Source organism: Siphateles boraxobius, unplaced genomic scaffold, assembly GCF_051911475.1.
Source record: "Siphateles boraxobius isolate OS27281-9 unplaced genomic scaffold, OSU_SipBor_1 25, whole genome shotgun sequence".
In the NCBI taxonomy this organism is placed as follows: domain Eukaryota; kingdom Metazoa; phylum Chordata; class Actinopteri; order Cypriniformes; family Leuciscidae; genus Siphateles; species Siphateles boraxobius.
The window spans coordinates 14696464-14722852 of record NW_027508866.1 but is presented as its reverse complement, the minus strand read 5'-3'; the positions used below and the strand labels follow the sequence as shown (position 1 = coordinate 14722852).

Below are 26389 nucleotides of genomic sequence, written 5' to 3'. Positions count from 1 at the left end.
CTGCAGAGTGAACATAAACGTCTACTACAATACTCTAACTTAGGGTATCTGATGTTATCTCTCTCTGTCTTGCCCTCACTTTCTCTCTCTCTCACAGCAGATCGAAGCAGACAGGGCACGTCTCCATCTTTAATTTTTAAATCACTCGTCCCGTTTTACGTAATCTACTTTCTCCTGCAGTTTATTTTTATCCCCAGCATCCCAATCCATCTCTCGCACTCTTCCTCTCCATCTCTCTCCTCCTTTACCCATCATTCCTCCATTTCCATGACACTTCCTATATTCTCTCATCTCTTTCCCTCTTTCTCTGCACTTTGTTTCTCCATATCCATCATTTCCTTCTCTCTTGTCATATGCGTGCTGACCCACGGCATGAGGCCTTGCGTTGGGTCGACGTTGCACAACTCGCTGAGAGTTTACGAGCCACTGAAAAAAACATTACGAATCATTTAGTTATGAGATCAGTGCATTATATCAGAACGGCAACAGAATAAGTGGCGTTCACGCTGATAGCGATTTTATCCCTGCTAGGCACTGTACTATCGCTTGTAAGCTTTCTAGCAATACCTCAGGAATGACAGAGCATGTGCTTTTGGTAAAAGTGGGTCCCCAATTTGCAGTTTGTTCGCAACGGGTAGCTTACAATCAGTGTTAATAACTTTATACCAATAGACTGACATTATTATTATCATTATTACCAAGTTGCATTAAAAAAGAATACGCACTACCAGCACATCCGGGAACTTAACTGTCAATTTCGTCAATGCCCCTTTTTAGGGGAAAACAAACTAGACTTCCCCTAGACTTCAATACAAAATAACGGCACAAACCGATTTCCGTACACAGCCGGCAGGCGTGAATAACTTAAGAAATCACTATAAAACATGTCAAGTAATTATATGTGCATCCTGCCTGCCATAGAGCGTGAAAGATACATCAACAAACTTAATTTGGTCAATTTAAAAACATGTCCCTTCATTCTCCCAGCGTGAAATAATTGGTGTAACAACCCCAACCAGTGGGGTTACATATATTATAAGATATATAATAATGTATATATATATATATATATATATATATATATATATATATATTTAAAGATGTTTACTTTCAAAAACGAAGTAAAATCATTCACTGGCTTACCATGGTTACTCGATGAGGTACAACTACGAGTAAATGTCCGGGTAAGACACTTCTGGCCACTGGTTGGGGTTGTTACACCAATTTGACGCTAGGAGAGTGAAGGGACATGTTTTTAAATTGACCAAATTAAATCTGTTGATGTATCTTTCACGCTCTATGGCAGGCAGGGTGGACATATAATTACTTGACATAATCTTAGTGATTTCTTATTCACGCTTGTCGGCTGTGTACAGACCTTGTCTATGGGAAGTCTTTTTATTTTCACCTAAAAGTGGGCGTGAATCTGTTCAGAGACATTCTATGACGTTGCGCGGGTTGTGAGTATGACTTTACTCTGGTAGCTTTGTCACCTCGTATATATCATTGTCAATGTGAATATCCTTTACCTGGGACTTTGTGTGTGGGGGAACAGTAAAATATGCATTTCAATGTATGTACATCAGAAACTGGGTAATTCTTTACATTTTATTTTGTGATTTTCCTGAAACTGAGGTAAAGCGCGCATGAGAGAAGAGTGGGCGACTCTTTACCACTCTAGGCTGATATGTGACCTCTAATATGAGGGAACCATTATGCTTAGTATAATTAACTTTAAAGGGTTTTTGAAAGAGGGACATTCATTAAAGGGACAACGTGCTGGACCAAACAAAACTGGCGCATACAGGAAGTGAAATGAATGACATCTATGATACTGCATCAAAACAATTCTGTGCATCACTTTGATTATAGACACATTTTTATTTTCTGCAATACTCATTTGAGATATATGTATATATATATATATATATATATATATATATATATATATATATATATATATATATATATATATATATATATATATATATATGTGTTAAGGTTACGCAGATGGTTTCCAAGGAGATAAATGTGGTGTGTGTTATTTTTAGGCTGGCCCTGAAAGATATTGATGTGCTTCCTACATATATGTGATTAAATCTTTTTTTAATGTTTTTATAATTATATTTTATAAACTCATTTTCACTAAAAGTATAGTTATGTCCACACTAAAATTCCATAAATTACAACAATCAAAATTGGACAATAGAGATATCTGACACAAGTCATACATGCAGTGAATGTAAAGAAGCTATAGGCCTATTTCACACTTCCTGCTTCCGGAACGCGGAGTAGGGATTCAGAACTTCCAGTCAACAGTATTTCTCAATAACGATTTAGATTATCAGCCATAATGTCTAAACCATCCGAGGTAGACTAACCACGAGCTATGAGGTTGTGAAACGAAGGTTTTTGCTCCTGTAGAAGCTATAAGTTTGTATGAAATCAACCTTGTTTTAAAGTAACACCAGGTAACTTTTCAACCTTCATAATATATTTCCAAGTCTCTTGTGATGGTACATCGACTTACAATAGGTTGAATGACACGTCTGCCATAGCCTAACGGGGTCTGTAGCGTTTTTAATCGTACTTTTAAACTTCGGGTTTCGGGTAGTAACCGGCGAACAAAGAAAACTACAAAACTCGGCTGCTTTACGGCATATACGTCACTTCCACCACCACCCCCACTTCCTTAAAAACGCAGGGCTGTCAAGTGTCACGCATTGAGCGTGACAGTCACTCATTTCGGTCTTTTGTCACGCTCTCCCGCCACACATTGTATTTCTCACGCTGAAAAAATATTTGTAATATATTTAATATGCCGCAGCGCCCAAAACTCTGGCCGCGCCGCTCTCACTGTGGAACAGGCATGAATTCAAGCGCGTCTCCTCTGGTGTTGTTCGTCTGGTGTTGTTCGCCAATCAGAAAATAGCACTATTGTATCTGGGTAACATTTAACGCAACAACCAATGACACCCCGTAGTCTGGGGTGTTTTTTTGTCTGCCTGACTATGTTACGGAAGCTATCTTATCCTCCGTTTATCTTCATGAATCAGGTAATGATTATTTGTCTTGCCTCAAGCTATAATGCAAATCGATTTGTAAAATTTGCAGATTTATTTATGGTAGCTTGATATTATAATATTGACGATATATGGTTATTATCTACCACTCAAACATTGCATTGAAGTATCATATAGATTCAGTAAAAGGGTGATAGACTAGGCTACTATAATGACACTGGCTTGTAAAAGTGATCATCGCGATCATTTGTCGTTAGAAAAAAAATAAAACCCATGAAATTATATTCATATGACATGCTGAAATATATGCCACTGTACCTGGGATGAAGACATTTCACACGCGACGCAAGCAGAACACCTGCATGTGACCTCCTCCTACAGTGTTCAGGGCTATCATGGTTATCAACAAATGCACGATGACAGAGTTTACGACAGTAGTAGAGGACAATACTGTTTCCCAACTGTAGGGGGACCCCGAGAGCAAAAGTTACCTGGTGTTACTTTAAGAAAAAGGTGTTTTTATGAAACGTGATCTTATGAAAAAAAACTACACTACCCACAATCATAAGCATAGCAGCAACGTCTGCTGATTGGTCCAATTCGCTATTACTAGTGATGTTACGTATGACACTGAAGCTTCGATGTGCGTTTTGCGAAAGCGTAGCAATTTCTATTGAAGCCCCGTGTCGGGGTGTGTATTGGTTTCCCAGAGGTCACGTGATCGATGACAAATGAAGCCTCACTTTCTGTCCAATCACGTGCGCGTTTCGCTTTGGGTGTCAGAAGGCTCGAAGGTCCTTGTTGGCTCAGTCTGGTTGATGGGTTTGTGAGGAGACTAGAGTGCTGTACTTTGAAAGTTTATCAATACATTACATTTAAATAACCAATACTACTTATTATTTTTTTGTTATTGTTGTGTAATTTTGTTTTTGTAAGATCAATGCACTTTTGGTGTTTTTTTAGGTAATTTGGTGTTGGTATTTGGGTGTTTGGTGAAGGGTTTGTATTTACAGCAATGGCAACAGCCAAAAAAAGGAAGACTTCCCCTAACTGGGAATATTTTGAGCTTATAGCTTCCAATTAATGCATTTCTAAAAAAGAAGAAGAAAAAAATTATATTTATTTATTTATTATTATTTTATTTTTTATCATTGTATTGTATAATTGTTGTCTTATATTCAGTCAATGTACATGTAGTCACTCCCAACAAAAAAAATGTATCCTCACACTTCTGAGGCGGAAACCTTTGTCTTCTGTTGGACAGTGCAGTAGACCAGCGCAAACAAGCTCAAATGACACTTCTGATGCAATCCTAGAAGTGGATAAATACCTTACAGAGACAAACAAACAAAGAGCTGAAGATCCACTTGAATACTGGAGAATGCAGAAACATGTCTACCCCCATCTATATACATCGGCATTACAGAATAATTAATTTTTATCACCTTTCTGTCATTCCTACAGTTACATAAGCACTATCACTGCCAAGTGTCAGATGAACAGATGATCCTATCACACAATGTCCTTATTCACTGTGTGTGTGTGTGTGTGTGTGTGTGTGTGTGTGTGTGTGTGTGTGTGTGTGTGTGTGTGTGTGTGTGTGTGTGTGTGTGTGTGTGTGTGTGTGTGTGTGTGTGTGTGTGTGTGGAGAGAGAGAGAGTAGGCCTACATTAGATCTTAATAAATAATATGCTCATTTTATATTTTATTGTCACACTTTAATGGGTAAAATAATTTATTTAATAATGAACAAATCAAACACAAACGTGTAAGGCTTTTTATTTGTACACATAACATTGAAACTATGGAGTGTGTTGTGGTTGCTTCATCTGACAGAGAAAGGCTTCTGGCTGCTTTATTTTAAATAAGCACCAGATGGCGCTGTTCTCAACACTCTCGAAGCTTTGAATCTTTTCCCTGAACAGTTAGGGGAAAGGCTCATTGCTTCACGCGGCTTCATTTCCCCATCCCTAGCTATTACCATAGAAAAGTTTACCTTACTGGTGTACGGCTGGCTACACCCGCAGCTGTTGTTGTAGTGTACCGGGTTGCTCTGCATCAGGACGTAGACAGCCTTACCTTAGCTTTCACGCTTTCCCACTTGAGAGTTTTCATTTACCATCCGAACCCCATCGCCATATGTGACTTCAGGCAGGTTGCGGAGAGATTTGGTCCAACGGTATCTATCGGACTCCGCCATTGTAAAAAGCTAACCGGAAGAGCCGTATCCCTACTAAAAGACGAACTTCCGGTCTTCAATTTTTTCGTGACATAGGCCTATTGGGCTACATAAAGGGCCCCTATTATGGATGAAAATGACCTTCCATGTAGTGTGTAACATAGCTCTAATTGAATGAAAACATCCTGCAAAGTTTTAAATCTGAAAGTGCACCGTATATAAAGTTATTGTCTTTCAAAAGTAAGAGTCGATTCTGAGTCAATTAAATTTTTCAAACGAATCATGTCAAGACGAAACATTAACATATTGCCCGCCCACTTAATGCGCGCGCAGACACCAGGGAAAAATTCAACCACATGTCGAGAAGCCCAAGGACGAGCATGTGAAGAATCAGTGGTTAAAATTCATCTTTACCACGATACCACAGCAGTATAATCCTAAATAATTCCCTTAATTTTACTTACGACTGCTTCTCGGACTTAAAGGGATAGTTCACCCAAAAATGAACATTCTGCCAGTATTTACTCACCCTCATGTTGTTCCAACCCCATAAGACCTTCGTTCATCTTCGGAACACGAATTAAGATACTTTTGATGAAATCTGAGACCTGGATCACTCCTCCATACTAGTCCATAGGCTTCTTCAGGGATTGAAACTTGCCAGCCCCAAAAAATCATTAAAGACATCGTTAAAATAGTCCAAGTGACTACTGTGGCTCAATCTTAAGTTTATCAAGCGACAAGAATACTTTTTGTGCGCAAAAACAAACAAAAATAACGACTTTATTTCAACTATTCATATCCTTCTCTGTTGGCCTCTAGTCAGTTAACTTAGTATGATTCCGTAGAGCTATTGGCCGACGCTGGTCATGTGTGTGATGCGTGTGACCAACTGACTCGAGGCCCAGAGAGAAGGAAATGAATAGTTGAAATAAAGTCGTTATTTTTCTTTGTTTTTTCCGCAGGATTCGCAAACCAATTGCTCTTGAAAGATGGTGTTCAAAATACTTATTTTTGAGTTTTATTGTGTAGGTCTCCTGCTTCTGGCTAACTCATGTTATAACTGTCTTGCTGAAATACTTCTGCTAATCAGTTGTGGGCCATTATTACCTAAAACTGTGTCTATTAATGCAGATTGTCTTTCGTTCTCACTACTTTGAGTATCGAGAAAGGATGGAGCAAGATTTGTTTTACCAACGTTTATGTCACATCAGTCATTCACGCTAGAGCTCGACTAATGTATACATTGCATACATGCACTGTTATTGATACAGTTTCCTCGTGTTCACCGCAATATATTAGAACAATACTCGGTAAATAAATTTGTACAAGTAAAATAATCAGTTTGTTGATAGACATGCACTTGTTAATGCTGATGGTGAGGAATTACAATTGCAACAAGTCATCGTTCATTACTGTGTTTAGTTTTGTAGGAAGCCTCGGGACTGGCAGAACTGACTTTGTTTTGCAATGGTCGTTTTTATTTTCGATGCGAGCGCTGTACGTATTAGACCAATCACAACAGACTGAGCCGTCTGGCCAATCAGAGCAGAGCAGGCTCTTGGAAAGGAGGGATTTAGAGAAACTGGTTAATCTGACAAGTTGTTTGAGAATCATTGAAAATGTGGTGATGTGTAAATGTCCTCGTGGAAATAAAACCGTTTTTTGAGCTTTGGTGCATGTAAACCTTTTGTAGGAGACTCCAAAACAACATTAGGAAACTTTAAAATAGCACAATAGGGGCACTTTAAGAAAAGCATGGTTGCTCATTGAACTGGACAGAGAGGAATTTAGTAATCAAGATTAATTGACTTATTTTATATCAATATGCACAGCTGTGGATAAAAGTTGCTTACAGCTGTACAGCATCACTGCCTGATATTGCAGAGGTTTGGTGGGAGATAATGTGTAAAATGCTGCCCCCTTTTGGTTCATGGAAGTACTATATAAGTACACCTGTTAAAGGGATAGTTAACCAAAAAACCATCATTTACTCACCCTCATGTTGTTCCAAACCTGTATGAGTTTCTTTGTTCTGTTGAACACAAAAGAAGATATTTTGAAGAATGTTGGAAACGAAACAGTTGTGGGGTACCATTAACTTCCATGGTATTTATTTTCCTACTATGGTCAATGGCTACTGTCAACTGTTTGGTTACCAACATTCTTTAAAATATCTTATCTTGTGTTCAGCAGAAAAAGAGAAACTCATATAGCTATGGAAAAACACGAGTACATGATGAATGATTTAACATTTTTGGGTGAACTATCCCTTTAAATTAACCATGAAATCAATATTGACAAATCTTGTTTTTTTAAATGGAATATTGCAGTATTTGTTATTAATGATTGATCAGTTCACATCTCTTTTTTTATGACTGTTTAGAATAACCCAGGTTTAACTAGCCTATTATATGTGAAATGCACCTTTGTTTACTTGCACTCCGTAGAGCCTTTCACACTTGAAATAGTTAACCCTGGGTCATTTTAAACCCCGGTATATCCTGGGTTATATTCCTTCATGTTTCAAACTGCTCATAACTTACTCGGGGTAAATTCAGTGTATGGACGAACGAAGCACGCGACCTGTCGAGCAACGATAATCTTGATACAAAATTAAGCCTGCAATAATTATTTGTTTTAGAGCTGCGACCATGCAGGGACGGAAAATACATACTTCCATCATTCATCCTTGTTAAGCTCATATCCATAAATAAAGGCTACCAATGTGCAGTGAATGGTCCTAATTGCTTGAAAAGCCACAACAAATGAACCTCGGACTAAACGTGTTTTCCAGCCAAAGAGGAAAGCAATGTGCTAGTGCCCGTAATAAAAAATAAAAAAATCAACACTGGCATGGAGTTTCAGAAATAAGTTTAGTTTGCATACCATCACATTTCCGTGCATTGACAGTTCACAAACTCACCTAACAACCAAAACAATGCAGCCTACCTCCGCAAGTAACTTGTAGTTGAATGCTTTAACCGCTAGAGGGCCAAAGGTTAGCCGCTTTAACCAATAATGTCTGACAGCTTTTCTTAGGTCACATCTTAACCACAAGAGGGCAGTATATATCCAACATAAAAGCACTTGAGGAAAATCCCTGCACTAAAATGATTTAATGCTCTTCTGTGAGCATTCAGAGGGTGGCTGGTAAAATTAGATATGGCAAAAGGAAAATACATCCTCAGCCAACAGGCTAAACAAATTGCCTACGGGGCAAAAAAAATGTGTAACAGCTATTCATAAAGAAACTGACTGAAGTTCGAAACCTGAAAAAAACATATGCACTGCAAAATTGAATAATACAGCCTGTAAGTTTTCCATGGTATAAACAGCATGCCATGTCGGCTATTTGTAGCATTTGTAATCTTAATCATATCGCACTCACAAATCATACTGCAGTCCTTACGCAGGCACGAGGGACTGTTTACAAACAGTGGACAGCAGGCCTGGAGCAAAAGCTGACTGGGTATATGAGGAGGCATGAGCTGATGATCCACCCCAGGCAGGAACTCACATACTGTGAGTTGCAGCTGCCAAGCAACTGATTCATTAGCTTTGAAAATACCATATAATGAAATAAATAACCTCAGTTTAACAATATTAAGCTGGAATGGTGCATTTTCTCATTTCTTTCTGTCCTGTTGTTAGTATTACAGCGCAGTCTAGATATACTCAGAGGAAAATTCGACTGCAAACTAAATGGATGCTCTTTCAAAGCTTGTTTCATTTAAATATCGATTTCGGCTCAGATGTTTCATCTAATCCTTAGGAGGAATACAAATAGAAACAAATGAGACAATTCACAGACAGAAAGAGTGTAGTGCTATAAAAGTAATGTGAATATTATTTGTTTTCTGAGAAATTCATAATAAGTTCATATTGGGATCTCTGAATTGTGATTGATGTGAGTCACAACATTGTGACATTGAGATCTTGACTTATGCTAAATAACTTTTTTCACGAGAGAAAATTTTCATATTTTGTGTTGAAAAATGACAATTTTATTTATTGTTTACTACATAGTTTTACTAAATTGTTGTTGTTTTTATTATTTACCATAAAAGATTTAATCACTTTAATCACTCTTTCATATATACCATATTAATCAAAAGCTTGTATTCACCTGAATAAATGTGTTTCATGATTCAAAAGACAACAATAAGTAGGTATGTCCAAAATGACAGAAGCCCTCACACCAACATCAATGTTTGGCACAAAAAATAAAGTCAAATTCTCACATTCAATTTGTTGACACAAACAATAACCTGTGACAGATTTTTATTTATTTTTGTCAAGTCAACCAATAAAATGTAACACATACCCTGAGCTGCTGCTGTTACATAAAACTAAGCAATAGTAAATAACAGAGGAAGAACCCAGAACCAGCTCTCTTGTCTCTGTATCTTGTATCTGGTGTTGTTTGATAAACATAGCGAATACAAAAAATCTGATTGACTGTTTTAAAATATGCAAATACTGTTTAACTTACTTTATTTTCTGTGACAAGCAGAAGACAAATTCAAAAATAGGAACAAATTTCCGTGCCAAACGTGTTGGTGTGAACAAGAAAAGGTTCTATATTGACACTCAAAAGGTTCTAGGTGATCCATATATACCCTTTATGGGTTCCCATCATGGGACCATTTTATAGATTTAGCTTTAGTTAAATAATTTTAATTAATTTTAACATGAATTCAATTTTAATTAAACAGCTCGACTTATCGGTAGAACATTTTGAAATAACCTGTTTAACATGAAAGTGCAATCATTTAATACATTTGGGTTAGTTTTCTTCTTTTCAGCAGTCTTTATGGAAGTAAAATGAGTTGTTAAAGGGATACTCCACCGTGTTTTCATATTAAACTATGTTATTCCCTTAACTAAGACAAGTTGATACATACCTCTCTCGTCTCAGTGCGTGCACTAAATCGCTCTGTCTTGCGGCGAAACTTTGTTAGCACTTAGCTTAGCCCAGTTATTTCAATAGGGGCCAAGCAGAGAAGCGACCAAACACCTCCACGTTTTCCCTATTTAAATACAGTTACTCGAGTAGTGTAACTCGACCTAGGATGGTGACACAAAATAAAACGTTGCCCTTTTCTAAGTGTGTAAAATGGATAACTATATTGCACTGCTGTCTGAGAGAAACAGTAAGAAAAAATAGGGAGGTCTCCTTTGTGATTTCTCTTTCTTTAAAAACAGTATCTGATATTGAACGGAGAACACACAGATCAATCCTGTGTCCTAACCTCACCTGCCTCAGATCCTCCACTGCACCGGCACTTTCCTCTGATAGCATAGACATGCAGGGCGGGTGGAAATGGGGATGATGGGGAAGAAGATTAAGGAGAAGAAGAAGAAGAAGAAAGGCATGGGCAGATGAAAGGACACGAAACATGGACATGAAAGGTCTTTTGCTTCACTTTCATTCACTTCTATCCGGCTGTTACACATTTTCCTCCGCACACAGAGAAGAAGAGAGATTTGTGCAAAGATGAAGGATGCAAAGCCTCGTCCTCACAATTCCTCGTCATCCTCACATCAACCCTGTTCTTTCTAACCTCATCTAAGCCTTTTTTCTCTTTTCGTTCCCCCTTCTGAGCACATGCTTTAGTCCTGCTTTGTGTTTATCCTGTTTTTTTTTTTCAGCTCAAGGATTTGAAATCTCTCTTTTTAAGAGCCCGAATGCTTGTGTTTTAATTGCGGGGTGTAATTGAATCTCTAGGCTTTTCCTTCTGCGTGTAAAAGAGTCAATATGGAGTGCTGAGCTGAAAGATGTTAATGTTTAAGTGGCCCAGATAGATAAGAGTCCAGCATGTTCTAGAGAGCGAGTGAGAGAAGTGATTATTTTAATCCTCACACTGATACTCCGACCACTGATAAAACCATGTATCCGAGTGAGAAATCCAATGGTTCAAATCAAATGTATATTTCCAAAATCCACTATAGAATTGGAAAAGGACTGCATATTTAATCAAAATCAAAATATGTAGACCGATATATCAAACAATGCAATAATAAATAATATTCAATATTTTATTCAACAAACAAATCTAGCGTTTAAAGATTTGGGGTAAGTAAGTTCTTTGTTTTTTGAAAGAATCATGGTTTCCACAAAAAAAAATATTAAGCAGCGGCACAACTGTTTAACATTGATAATAATAATAAATGTTTTCTGAGCACCAATCCAAATCATGTGACACTAACTGGAGCAATGGCTGCTGGAAATTTAGCTTTGACATCATATTGGTCTAATTTATTTTAACTGTTTTTTGAAATTGTTTTATTATTTCACAATATTACTGTTTTACTGTTTTTTTTTTTTTGTTTGTTTTTTTATTATTATTAAATGCAGCCTGGGTGAGCAAAATGGACTTATTTCAAAAATTACCCTAAACTTTTTATCATAATTAAAAAAGCAACACCACGTAACAAAAACATTAAGGTCGCCCCATCCAGTAATAAAACATGTTAAGTATAGAGATCAAAGTATTCTCTAATATGACTCTTTTCAATAGCAAAACATTCTCAATGTTTCACAGTATGTGTCTTTTAGAGCTGTATAGCTCCAAACCACCCACATTTTAACATGTATGAATAGTATTAACATTTCAAATTTTAACGGTAAAATATTTTAAAGGGGTGGTTAATTATAATTTCACTTTTTTAACTTTAGTTGCTGGTTGAGCATAAACAACATCTGCAAAGTTACAACGCTCAAAGTTCAAAGCAAAGGGAGATATTTTATTTTACAGAAGAAGATTTTTAAGGACTACAACAAACGGCTGGCAGGGACTACAATGAGCTTCTTCACGGGTTAGTGACATCACTATCCCTAAAATTTACATAAACCCTCCCACCGGGAACGCGATTTATAGATTATCAGACATCAGAGACTTATTTACATCTTGTGAAGATGGCATTATAGGATTTAATATGCAGCTAACTGTGCATGCGTGTTAAAAAAAATAAAAAAATGCACAGCAGAAAACATGTAGGGAAGCGCTTTTGAATACCAACATTTCTGGCATTTTTGGGGACAGGGCACGTTTACTTACTGGAGAAGGATTTTTCTCCATCTCTGGTAAGATAGCAATTATGATGTGTTTATTAATTATTAGGGGTGCAACGGATCACAGTTGATCCGTGATCTGTATGGACCAGGCCTCATGGTTTGGCACGCATGTGATTCGAGGATTAGATGCAAAGTTTAACCATCATAGAGTGAAAGTGTATGATTTGGGCGTGTTTTGTCTGGCCAATTTACTCATTCAAGCGATATTAAAGTAACACCAGGTAACTTTTCAACCTTCATAATATATTTCCAAGTCTCTTGTGATGGTACATCGACTTACAATAGGTTGAATGACACGTCTGCCATAGCCTGACGGGGTCTGTGGCGTTTTTAATCGTACTTTTAAACTTCGGGTTTCGGGTAGTAACCGGCGAACAAAGAGAACTACAAAACTCGACTGCTTTACGGCATAAAGGTCACTTGCCGAGCCGTATCTGCCACGGCAAGTGACCCCCACTTCCTTAAAATCGCAGGGCTGTCAAGTGTCACGCATTGAGCGTGACAGTCACTCATTTCGGTCTTTTGTCACGCTCTCCCGCCACACTTTGTATTTCTCACGCTGAAAAACTATTTGTAAAATATTTAATATGCCGCAGCGCCCAAAACTCTGGCCGCGCCGCTCTCACTGTGGAACAGGCATGAATTCAAGCGCGTCTCCTCTGGTGTTGTTCGTCTGGTGTTGTTAGCCAAGCGGAAAATAGCACTATTGTAATGGGTAACATTTAACGCAACAACCAATGACACCCCGTAGTCTGGGGTGTTTTTTTGTCTGCCTGACTATGTTACGGAAGCTACATTATCTTCCGTTTATCTTCATGAATCAGGTAATGATTATTTGTCTTGACTCAAGCTATAATGCAAATCGATTTGTAAAATTTGCAGATTTATTTATGGTAGCTTGATATTATAATATTGACGATATATGGTTATTATCTACCACTCAAACATTGCATTGAAGTATCATATAGATTCAGTAAAAGGGTAACCAATATACTAGGCTACTATAATGACACTGGCTTGTAGGCTAAACGTGATCATCGCGATCATTTGTCGTTAGAAAAAAAATAAAACCCAAGAAATTATATTCATATGACATGCTGAAATGAAAAAAATATGCCACTGTACCTGGGATGAAGACATTTCAGACGCAACGCAAGCACAACACCTGCATGTGACCTCCTCCTACAGTGTTCAGGGCTATCATGGTTATCACCAAATGCACGATGACAGAGTTTACGACAGTAGTAGAGGACAATACTGTTTCCCAACTGTAGGGGGACCCCGAGAGCAAAAGTTACCTGGTATTACTTTAAACGTGGAAGAAGAGGCGGAAATCAGGACTTGATTTCACATGCAGGGAGAGAGAGAGAGAGAGAGAGAGAGAGAGATATATATAGAGAGAGAGAGAGAGAGAGAGAGAGAGAGAGAGAGAGAGAGAGAGATGTTTCAGACAGCGCTCGAACACTGAATTAGTTCCTCTTTCGCGTTTACTTGAGCTTGAACGGACACACACAAAATTATGTCAAAATATCCATCTCAGCAAGTATTCTCTCAGTTATGTCGTAAGTGAACAGTTGAGAAAGAAACTGGATGTGTATCAGTATATTCGGTTGGTGCATTCGTTCTTAAAGTAACAGTAGCTTAATATTCCTGATGCTGTCTGTCATTAATGTTAAAATACATCTTTGACAAAGATAAACCTATGTTTAATTTCTACTGTGAATTAGGGCTGGGCGATAAAACGATAACAATAATTATCGCGATATAATTTTTACTCGATAAAACGATATCAAGAGTTTGATAAATGTTCGATAATGTTTATGCGCAAAAAAAGCGGAACGAAACTCAGTTGAACCGCGCGTCGCACGGAGCATTTATCCGCTCGGCTCAAAGTCCAAACGGCAGCGCAGCGCGAGCTCACGAGAGCAGACGCGTTTACTTCAAGGGGGTAATCCATCAGCCGGAAACTGAAGCTTCATGGGAGCCGTAATTGTAGCAGAACTTCACCTGCTGTTAGCATTCCATTGACTCCCATTCATTTTGGCGTCACTTTGACAGCAAATAACTTTACGTCTGAGGTGTCCAAAGACTTCATTTGTCCATTATTTATTTCTAAAGAAACACGACAATGTATAAAAGGCTCCATTACTTTGTATCTTACGATATGACCCCGTAGAAGCCGTTTTTGTAAAAATACGCTAACAATTGCGTCATAACAACACGACTTTCTGTTGCACAATAGAGACATCACCGTAAAGACAGGAGGAGAAGCTCACGGGCAATCTTTTACTGTCTATGAGGCAATCGGGGGGACATAGAGGCATAAAGTCAAGGGAGAAGCCCATAGATGGAGAGTCCATAAAAGCAACAGGACAAAATATTTCAACAACGTTTTTGAGGAATTAGGTGATTCAGATTTGTCTTGGCACAGCTACTAGAAGATGTACAGCGAAGAACACAAATGACTCAGTGATTTAAACCAGTTTAAAGGTATATGAAACAGCGCTGACAAACAGGAGAAACACTATGCGCAAAGATACAGTCAGAAGGCTTTTCCATCTACAAATTCCCATCATTTACCATGGATTTACTGTAACGTTAGCCTAGTAATACTGCACCATGAAATGTGGGATATACATATTGTATTATATTATTAATGTAGACCATGTATTAAAGGACTAATTGAATAATTATAGTATTTAATAATGTATTAAGGCTATGTTTTTCATACAAATACCAAAAACCATAAAGTTACATTTTGCCATGATAGTGAGGTGCTATAGGCTATGCCTGGTTTTATCTGTGGTTTTCATGATCTAAGGCCGTGTGTCCACCGAAGCGTTTTTAGCCGGCTGAAAACGCAAATGCTCTGCTGAAAACGCCTAGCTGTGGGCGCTTGAGAGCGTTTTGGCAGCGCTATGTTTTTACAGTTGAGACGATTCGTTGCTATGATACAGAATATCCGCTGCACAGTTTACTTGTAACTGATTTCGTACTAAATTTGTTTCAGACAAAACATTTATTTTTCATCCATTTTGTTCGGTTAGCTCTGCTGGTTGATGTCGTTGTACAGAAAGAATGTTGTGACAGTTGGTTGGTGTGGTTTTTGTCCCGCCCCTGTGATTGGACGGCTGGGTAAAAAGTGACAGTGATGAGCGCAGCGTTTTACCTAAAGTTGAAAATTTTTCAACTCTCGGCGACCAGTAAAAAACGCCGGGCGCTCAGCGCTGGAGCGTTAAATACACGGTCAGCGCCTCGTTACGCTCATGGCGTTTAAAAAACGCGGCGCTCCCATTGAAAACAATTGGAATTTTACGCCAACTGCGTGAAAAAACGCTTTGGTGGACACACGGCCCAAATGCATGACACTGGATGACCATTGGTTAATTTTAATAAAACTCAAAGTCAGAATACTGTACAAAATACAGAATAAATTGAGGTTGTTCATTTTTTTTAAGAGATGTTCCTGTATTTGTTAATGATAATAAATTTAACAAAAATTTAACTTAGTACATCTGCATCCTCAAGCTAATACTACTGTTAACCCACTGTCAAATATGCGTTTCGAGACAAAACATGTAATATTAATATTGCAGCCTGCACTGCAAACTGTGCTGAAGATACGTGCTATCAAAGTCAGGCAACACAAACCTGTTTCAAGACTTGAAACAATATCCCCCCATTAGCACATGCAGAAACTAAGAAATTACATTTTCTATTAAGATATTTATTTTGTTAAGGAAAAATGACAAATGTTTGAATGTTCTACCTGAGATTTGTGAAATGTTCACATGTTTGGCAAGTGTTTGTCATGATATGTTCTGACAATAAAGAATAGTTTAAAACCACAATTAACACTCTGGTTTCTACAACTTTCACTTAGGAGCAAAAATCTGCCTTTAAACTTGAAAGAAATAAAAATATTGACATTTATCGTGATAATTATCGATACCGAGTGATATAAAAAAAAAATACTGTGATCATTTTTTTGGCCATACCGCCCAGTCCTACTGTGGACAAATATTGTTAGAAGATAGAAGATAGTGAGGAGAGCAGTCAGGGGGCAAAGTGATGACGACAGCTTGTAGGATAAGTGTATCACATAAAATGATCCCTTGAGAACCAGACCAAAAAAGTTATGTGCACCCCATATAAATAAGCTATTAGTAGGCTGATTTCACCAAAAAGTGTGAGCACTGTGGCACTTATAAAACAAGTTCCTTGTTTGAGCATCCTGACCAGCCCGACATCATCAGCACTGGCTCAACCAATGGTGGGAATTTAGGGCGGGGCAATCTGTTTGACCGACCAATAGAAGACAAGGAATGTTTAGGAAACCTGTTTGGAAAACAGTCCTTATTTTAAAAATTTTGTTTGATGATGCTGGTGCCACAGATATTACACACTTCACAAAATCTCTGACTGAAGACAATCATCTTTTCATACCTGCTGGACAAAGATATCTGATATAAAAGATATCTGCACTCACAAGTGTTCTTACTCACTGCTGAATGGACCTATTAACTACTCAGTTTTATCACTCCCTCATTCTCCACTAGTATATGAACCACTCACCATCTCTCACCCACTCTCTCTCTCTCTCTCTCTCTCTCTCTCTCTCTCTCTCTCTCTCTCTCTCTCTCTCTCTCTCTCTCTCTCTGTCTCTCTCAGCCCCCAATAAAAGCTCAGGAAATGATGAGCATCCTTCAGAGTCCACATGATAGACAGACAGAACGCGGAGGAAAGTCAGAGACAGCGAGAGCTAAGTAACCAACAACCCTGAGAGCGAGAGAGGGTTGAAAAATCAGGAGTTAAAATACAAAAACAGGGAATAGTGATTTTTTTCAAACCAAGATCAAAGTGAGAAAAGTGAAGAACTCTGTTGAAGATGGGTGTGGTGTTGGGGACCTTCTCTATGCACACCAAACAGGTCACCTACAGGACAGGTAGGATCCAATTTGCACCAGATAGAAATGCTTTCACTAATGAGTTATTGGTTCGTGAGATCTACTTAGTGTGTGACTTGAATGTCTGCATGTGTATTTCTAACCCAGATAATTTTTGGAGAACAAAATTGCAATAGAATGCACTTGAAGTTGGCTAAAACAGAAAAACTTCTCTTGGGGCCGTGTTACCAATTGGGAAATGGTTCATAAAGAGACTAACTAATTTTTTATTCACTTCCACAAATTGCAGAATTAATATCTCAAAGGGCAAGCAAATAGCCATTTTAATTATAAAAATTGTAGTTTCAACAAAGTCAATGAGAAGTCTGCATTTGCGAAGGATGAATTGAATGTATTGGCATATGCTGGCATGGGCTCCAGGCATTATGAGTTATGAAAGTATTACATGGCCATTTATTCCAAAATTATTACCTCCAAGAAACGCTCAGAGCTGAGAGGATGGAGGAGGCGTTTTGAAAAGCGGAGTGATCAGGCTGCAAGTATGCAATAAGAAAATGCATAAAAAGAGGAAAAAGAGAAGGCGGATTGTTAGTGATTATTTATGCCTTGAAGGCTAATTAACCTACACATATGCAAAATTACCATTTCTGATTCGCCACAGCCTTAATGCGCTACAGAATATGCTAAAACAATACCGAAGCAAATCAACAATGCTGCACTCACATGTGTGAGCATGTGTTTATACTCACTCATAAGAGCAATAGAGACCCACACTTCATATACACAAACACACACGTATACACACATCCGAGACCTGAGGAAAGATTAAGGAGCCGAGAGGATTACGAGTTCTGGGCAGAAAGACAGAAAGCTTGTTTGAAGTCTTCAGTAAAATCCCCATGAGTTACAGGAGCTGCCTGTGAGTTTATAACTAGAGACACAAACTGTGTGTCAGCTACGGCACTCAGCCCTGACGGACTATAACTTCTGCTGGATTTCTGAACGCCGCTGCTTCAGGTTCATGCATTGGGGATAAAAACTATGAGGATGATCACTAGGAGATTTCAGTTTCAACTTTAAAGTTTGTACTTTGTAGGAATGGCATATAAAGCACTGCGACATGTAAACCCGTAGGTTTAACTCACTTGGGAATAATTGTACTTGGTGGACTTTCCTTTTTAGATACATTTCAAACAGTAACAGTTAACAGGTCATTTTAGTTTTATGCTAACTAGAAAATGAATTCCAGACATCACAAAACAAGTTATTAAACAAAATCAATAACGACACTGTAAATAAAGCTGACAAACAGTGAAAGCATGCATCCTTATTATTTATTTACGCCTCGGTGCATGCTGGGAAAATCAGTATCGTAGCGTTAAATAGCTGTCACCCTTGGTGCATCGAAAATCGTAGGCTTGTATTGTATAATAGGTACATTTGGTTTGAAATTTATTTAGCAACCATTAAAAAAAGTAAGTTTTATTCAGTATGAATGTATGTAGTGAATGAAAATTGGAAGTACTATATCCGCCATGTTGTTATGGTCATGTGACCTACGGCAGTTGCATCACTCCACATCCATTCACAAATCCTCTCCCGTGGCCTCGTGGGATTGTAAAGCGTCCATCAAATGCACTTCAGAATCTCGCCAGAAGTAGCCTAGTCATGTGGGTACTTTTCGCCTATACTGTTTATACTATGAATTCAAACATACTCGGCTCACATATCTGTTTTTCGCTAACTATATAATAATAAGGCGTCTAAATAGAGAAAGTCCAACATAGACACTTTTTGAGTGAGAAAAAGAGGTTTACACCTTCTTGCGCGGATTTCACACATGCCAGTCGTTTGCTGGATATTATTGTTTCTCTTCCATGAACGAGTGCCAAAGCAAGAACAATACCATACAAATGTCTTTATCCTGTGCAAGGCAGGTGGTATTAGATAAAGAGAAAGAGAGTGAGTTTTGTGCAGACAGGGTTGAGGTGATGGAGAGCAGATCTCTATGTGCTAGAATGAGGATATCTCTGGATATCTTGGCCTGATTTTCAGGTCAGTCCTGCTGGATTTGCGAAATACGGAGTGGTGAGGGTTGATTTTATGTAATTATTCATTACCTTCAACTTCTCTCCACACTCCCAGCCCAAAGCTTGTCCGTCTGAAGTCTCTTCTGTTTTGTATTATTAATAAGGTTACAGATCTGCTGTTTTGAAACTCAGATATCCCTTATTGGCAAGTTCTTTTCCTCTGTATTCTCTATCTTTCTTTATCTCTGTTTATCAGAAAGGTTCCCTACTAATGAGGGAGAGCATGAAACAAACAATAGGTCATTTTACAATGCATTAAAATGGTATATGTACAGTATAAACAAACAAAAATTTGTGCATACACACTAAAAATTACTTGATCCGTGAAACATTCTTATCTGAGTCACGCACAATGGCTGGAAATGAACAATGGATGATAAAACAAACTTACAGTCGTACCACAGCTCATTTGATGTATGTAGATAAGGATTTGCCAACATTATGGAGACCAAATGACTCCACAAATGCAGTAAAATCTGAAATATCTTACAATGACCAGCCAGTGATACACTGTAAAAAAAAATGTGTACAAACAAGACTAAAAGTGCTACAGTAAAAAGATGTTAGAATAGTTGTACATTTTAATGTTTTAACTTTATTTGTTATAATTGTAATTTTACTGTACAATATTGTTAAATGTATGTTTTTTGCAAGTATGAATTACAATAACTTACGATGAAACCGGTAAAGGAGATTCCCTGACACGTGACTACATTTTATATGTAAGCAATTTAGTTTCTTATTTTTGTTATCAGTAATTTACATTAGGTTTTGTGTAAAATATTATGTTATTTACTTAGTGGTTATTATTTGTTTAAAGTAAAAAGCAGGGGTTTTTGTAGCTTGGTAAACTAACATTATATCACATAATGAAATGCAGTATTCGGTTATAATTTTTATAATTTGTAATAACTTTTAACATGCCATCCAATAATACGTGAAACATTGTCACTATATTTGTATGGTCAATTTCAGGTAACCACAGTGGCTGTTTATTTATTTTATTTTACAGTGTTCCTATAAGGTAAAATAATTGATAAACTAACCAATAAGTAATAATAAATAATAATACAAAAATAATAATCAAATAACAATAAATAAAAACCATAAATAATATTAATATTAATAAAGTGTTAAAGGGATAATATTTTTGGATATTTCACTCAAAATAAAAAGTTGTCACCTTACCATGAAAGTAAATGGGATCCAGTGTTGTTTTGGGCTCCGGTGACTCACTGATATGACAGATGAACATATAGTATGAACAGTTGAAGATTTCTCAGAAAATAGAAAGTCATACATGAGGTTTGAAACAACACGAGAGTGACTCAATTATGACAGAATTGTCATTTTGGGGTGAATTATCCCTTTAAAAATGGATTCTGTGAGTTTTAGATAATCAACATTAGCTCAGTATAAAAACAATAGAGGTCAATAAAACATCCCTACTAAGATAGAACAACAAATGCATGTGCGTATAAGAGCAGCAGTGTGTAGACGAAAGTCATCATCCATCTTGCCACACTCAGTGTAAAAAACTGTAATACAATAAATCTAAAATTAATAAATCTGCTTGGTGTGTGTGTGTGTGTGTGTGTGTGTGTGTGTGTGTGTGTGTGTGTGTGTGTGTGTGTGTGTGTGTGTGTGTGTGTGTGTGTGTGTGTGTGTGTGTGTGTGTGTGTGTGTGTGTGTGTGTGTGTGTGTGTGTGTGTGTTTGCTGTAGAAAGGAGCATTTCATCCTCACACTCTTCCTACTGCTTCCCATCATGCAGAGCAACAGTTCCTGACACCGAATAACAAACGTGACCCAGCAGAAACAGCCAGAGCGAGAGCAAAGAAAGAGAAATGAAGGGAGTGAGAGGGAGGGAAATTTTGTGGGAGGGGCATCAAGGAAGCAACCATATGCTTTTAGCAAGAAAATTCCAGCTTGTCTTCATTCACTGACAAGTAAGAGAAGAGTGGAGAGGAGAACAAGAGCAGGGGCTTCAACAAAGAAAGGCAGACTGGCGGACTCAACGCTTATTAGTTTGAACATCGTGTCTCTGCGGTGACAACATGGGAGCAGTGGTGGGCACATTGACTATGCAGACAAGACAAAGACCATCCAGAGCCAGAGGTATGTTGACAAATGACAGATTATCTGACTTGTACTCACATAAATAATGGTGCATTATTGTACAGAAAGACTGAAACACAAGGAGTTATGAAGTATCAACAACAGCACTAAATCAATGTCTAACTCAGAGCCTGAAAGGACTGAAAGAGCTCTCAAAGAAAAGAAAAAGAGTGCCCTATTTGTGATGGATAACACTTATAAAAATATGTGATCTTTCCCTCCTTTCAAGAGAGCTGTAAGAGGATGGAATGGATGCGTGGTTGAAACAGATATGCAGTAAAGCAACACATCATGGTCTGCTGTTTACAAATGATGGTTTAACCTTGTCCCTCACTGATAAACATCATCGACAGTGTGTGTGTGTGTGTGTGTGTGTGTGTGTGTGTGTGTGTGGTATCTCGGTACGTGAGCGGTTGTTTTAACACTCTGCTCACATATCAACCCTCTTCCTGTTCACATGCACCCTGGTGTAGTTGTCATGGAGACAGCTTTATAATGCTTGGTACAGCAGATGATGGGATGTTATAATCGACATGACAGCATTATACATACAGCACTGCAACTATTTTTTATCTATTTACATGGATCACAAGTTTAATCATGGTTAAACTCAAGTAATAATATGCATCTGTCATTTATTCATTCAATCACTAAATTATACACTAAATTAGAGGTCAGCTGCTCAGCAAATAAACAAGAATCTATTAAAATGTAATCTTTGTGCTTATACATTTAAATACAATATATATATATATATATATATATATATATATATATATATATAATTTATGAAGAACTCAAAAAGGCATAATTCTCCAAAAAATATTTTGATTATTTCACATATTATGTGATTTTCCTGCTTCTGTAAAACACCCAAAAAAAGTTTTCCAAGCTGCTCCGTTCCGTACAATGCTGTTGAGCTCCACAAATTAAAAAAGCATCATAAAGTGTTTCTTGAAATGTTGAATTTGAATATAATTCATTTTAAATTAGAATGTAACACAAAATAATTAAAATGAATTGAAGTAGAAACATAAATATATAACTGTCATTTTTAACTAGAAAAGTTTGTCAAAACAAAGCCTTGTGGGAAGGTTTTTTGGGGAAAGTATAAAAATCCTTGTATTAATTAGAACTATAAATATAATTTATATCAATATGTCATTAAAATAGAATTTTAACAGATTTCTCTCAAATGCATTACGCTGAGTTGAATAATAATTCAATTAATTCAATTAATTCAATTTCCTTTAGGGTGTAATTAATCCATTTCAAAGCATGAACTAAAAGGTAGTCAAATTCTCAATTCTAAATTCCGCACAACCCTTGGTGATTTAAATGTATATGAGCGGTGGTTTTAATCTGAATTTCTTTTTTTTTTGGGGGGGGGGGGGGGGGGGGGTGAACTATTCCTCAGCAATCTCTTAACCAAAAAGCTCTTAATGGAAAATTAAATGAAACTGCTGCTATCTGGCAGATAGTATTTAGTTCCCTTTGCTCCATCCAAGACCTTTTATACTGGCCTGAGATGCCTTTGCTTGGCTCTATCTGAGGGGTGTAACTCCAGTCCTAACAAGAGGGGAGTTTCGAGCTGCAGTAACAAGTGATTTACACTGCCTTTAATGCAGCTGCTCATGAATATTCATCCTGCTGTTTAACTATTTGTTTGCTATTTGTCACTTTTCCCTGACATCTTACCCTATAGATCTCTGTGTGCTCCCTTGTGGTAGAATGTGGGCGGCTTGCTCTGGTTAATTACCTCTTAGTGGGATATAGTTGAGTTTGACGTCAAAGGCTGGCTTCTAAATCACAGTCTTATATATAACCCCAGAGCGCTGAACTGGAATTATTTGTTTTCTTTGGCCTGTACTGAGAAGAATGTCAGCAAACTTGATTTAACCTGTCTTTATAATTGGCTCATTAAAATGCTCAAATTTGACACCGAATTAGCAAATTCAATTAAATTAAATACTCTGCAATCATAACTAATTACTGGTTTTTATTAGGTAACCATGTGCTATAGTGTGTCATTAGTTAAATGTCAAACGATGATCTCTGCACTGGTAACAACATCTCATTTTGTTTTGTCATAACTGATTTTCATTACAATTTGCTTGGGAGTTAACCAATTTCAATCTGCAGTGATTTCCTAATGAGTTCAGATGGAACATAATTGATTTAAGAGATCATCTCAGTTATAAAATCAATAAAAGATACATTGTAACAAGACAAGAAGGCTTGTGCTGATGTTTTTTGCAAGAGGAAGCACTCTAATGGCACTAATAGCAACTTGAATGGAGAATGTGTCTTTAAAGTTTATTTTAGTGTTCCTACTGCCGCTGTTTTCAATGGCTTTGGTGCTGTTTTAAGCATTAAAGAGGAAGAGAGAGCAATAGATGGATGAAGAGAGAGAGATTTTCAGACACACGCTGTGTTCTCTAGCACTTCTGCTCTCCCAGACAATTTTTTTGTGTGCTAATGCCTCTCTCCTTCTCCATCTTTCAACTGATCTCTCCGTTTTCCCATAATAAAAACACACGTCTTCAACCCATTCTGTCTTTTGTGTATTAGCCGTCTTTTCCATTTGCAATTTCAATTTCCAAGTAATTTATTCCAATGATTGTTTTGCATAGTTAAACTAAAATAAAGAATATAAAATAATATAAAATAAAATATAAGTTCTTAATACACATTAATTGTGCAGGTAATGCTCTCTGCCTTTCTACATGTTTCTTAGGTTTTCTCTCAACTTCCATTTTCATTCTCACTGTCACATCAGTTTGCATGTGTTAAAAAGAAGAGAGGGGATAATAAGACTTTTAATAAGATTAAAATGAGGGGTTGTCCTGTCGAGTTAGAAGCTTCACATCATTCCCGTGAGTTATATTCACTACACTCTTTTCAGTCATCAGACAGATCGGGAAATATCACAAACATATCTTGTCAAACTGGTTATAATAGCTTCAGTCTTTCCAAATCGACAGAATTTGATTTAAATTGTCAGAGATCTGTGAGAGATTAAGACTGCAGCAAACAAGCCTGGCAAAGAAATGAAGAGCAACCTGAAGGATCTGAAAATAGCTGGTGCAAAAAAAAGGGATTTGACTGAGGAGAATGTGTTGTGTTTTAAAGTGCCTCTATTATGCTATTTTTAAAGTTTCCTAATGTTGTTTTGGAGTCTCCTACATCAAGTTTACATGCATCAAAGGTAAAAAAACTGTTTAATTTTCTCATAACATACAATTGCACATCACCACATTTTCAATGATTTTCAAATAAACCGTCAGATTAATCAATCTCTCTAAATCCCTACTTTCCGCAAGCTACTCTGCTCTGATTGGCCAGACAGCTCAGTCTGTTGTGATTGGTCTACTGCGTACAGCGCGTGTGTCAAAAACTAAAACCCCCATTGCCATAAAAATGTCAGCTCTGCTTGTCCTGAGGCTTCCTACACTGTAAACTAAACACCGTAATGAACAATGTCGTTGATTTTACCATATCAATCCAAGCACCAGTCCGATGATGAAACATTGGAAGAACTAGTTATTCAACCCGAACCTCCATCGCTAGGACGACTCGAGGACATTTTTCAGTAATGAACTACTCAGTTCGAGGTACATTATGAGATGTTGCAACTGTAATTCCTCACCATCAGCATTAACAAGAGCTTGTCTATCAACAAACCTATTATTTTACTTAAACTTATTTATTTACAGAGCACTTTTCTAATATATTGCGGCGAACACGAGTTAACTGTATCAATAACAGTGCATGTATGCAATGTATACATTAGTCGAGCTCTAGCGTGAATGACTGATGTAACATAAACGTTGGTAAAAACAAATCTTGCTCCATCCTTTCTCGATACTCAAAGTAGTGAGAACGACATACAATCTGCATTAATAGACACAATTTTAGGTAATAATGGCCCACAACTGATTAGCAGAAGTATTTCAGCAAGACAGTTATAATGTGAGTTAACCAGAAGCAGGAGACCTACACAATATAAAACTCAAAACTAAGTATTTTGAACACCATCTTTCAAGAGCAATGAACTCTGAGATTTGAGAAGCAGTCGTCAGTAAAATGAAGGGAACACAGCAAAAGTTTAGGATTATACTGCTGTGGTATCGTGGTAAAGATGAATTTTAACCACTGATTCTTCTCATGCTCGTCCTTGGGCGGTGAAAAAAACTGGCTTTACCTTCACATTGTAGAGCACAGCGTCTTCTCGACATGAGGTTGACGTTTTCCCTGGTGTCTGCGCGTGCAATAAGTGGGCAATATCCTAATGTTTCGTCTTGACGTCACAACGAAACGGCATATGACTCATTTGGAAACCGATTAATTTCATTGACTCAGAGTCGACTCTTACTTTTGAAAGATAATTACTTTATATACGGTGCACTTTCGGATTTAAAACTTTGCAGGATGGTTTCATTCACTTAGAGCTATGTTACACACTACATGAAAGGTCATTTTCAAAAATCCATAATAGGGGCACTTTGAGACAGGGTTCTCAAGTTGTATCAAAAGCTTGGAGTGAGATCACATGCGGTTAGGGGAGGAGCCCTAATGGAGCCCCGCCCCCCAATTTTACCCATTGTACATAATTAACCAGCACAAATTGAAATTATAACAATTGGTAAATCTGATAAATGACAGAGCAATTCATCACATCAAATATACTCTTTAATGTTATATTTCAAGATTACAAAAAAAATACAAAAATATAACAAATTGCTCCAAACAGTTTGGAAAAACAAGTCTTTTTGCTTTTTGCCTGACATCTTTGAAAATTACAAATGCAATGGCAGTGATTAATGTATGTTTTGACAGGATATTAAATATTACCCAGAGCACTCTGCTTTAATATATGTAGCCTTAATGTAACTAGAAAGACTATTAATACAGTATCATATATAATTTAAAATAAAATGAAAAAATACATCTTCATTCCTTCCCATACCACTAACATTTCCCTTAGTTTCAG

The 26389-nt window shown here is 37.3% G+C and overlaps 1 protein-coding gene across 4 annotated transcripts in view; it reads left to right on the top strand.

Moving 5' to 3' along the window:
* Nucleotides 1-26389, top strand: part of kcnip1b (Kv channel interacting protein 1 b) — a 48995-nt gene that overhangs the window by 12985 nt on the left and 9621 nt on the right. Inside the window, exon 2 of one of the 4 annotated variants that reach the window (XM_077242834.1) lies at nt 21004-21396. The exons of 1 other annotated variant lie outside the window; for it this stretch is intronic. In XM_077242834.1, the coding sequence (XP_077098949.1) occupies nt 21336-21396 (61 nt within the window). In that variant the 5' untranslated portion in view covers nt 21004-21335. Of the gene's footprint in view, nt 1-17102; nt 17230-21003; nt 21397-26389 lie in introns of those variants that run through there. 2 more of the 4 variants (XM_077242835.1, XM_077242836.1) reach the window with 2 other exon arrangements.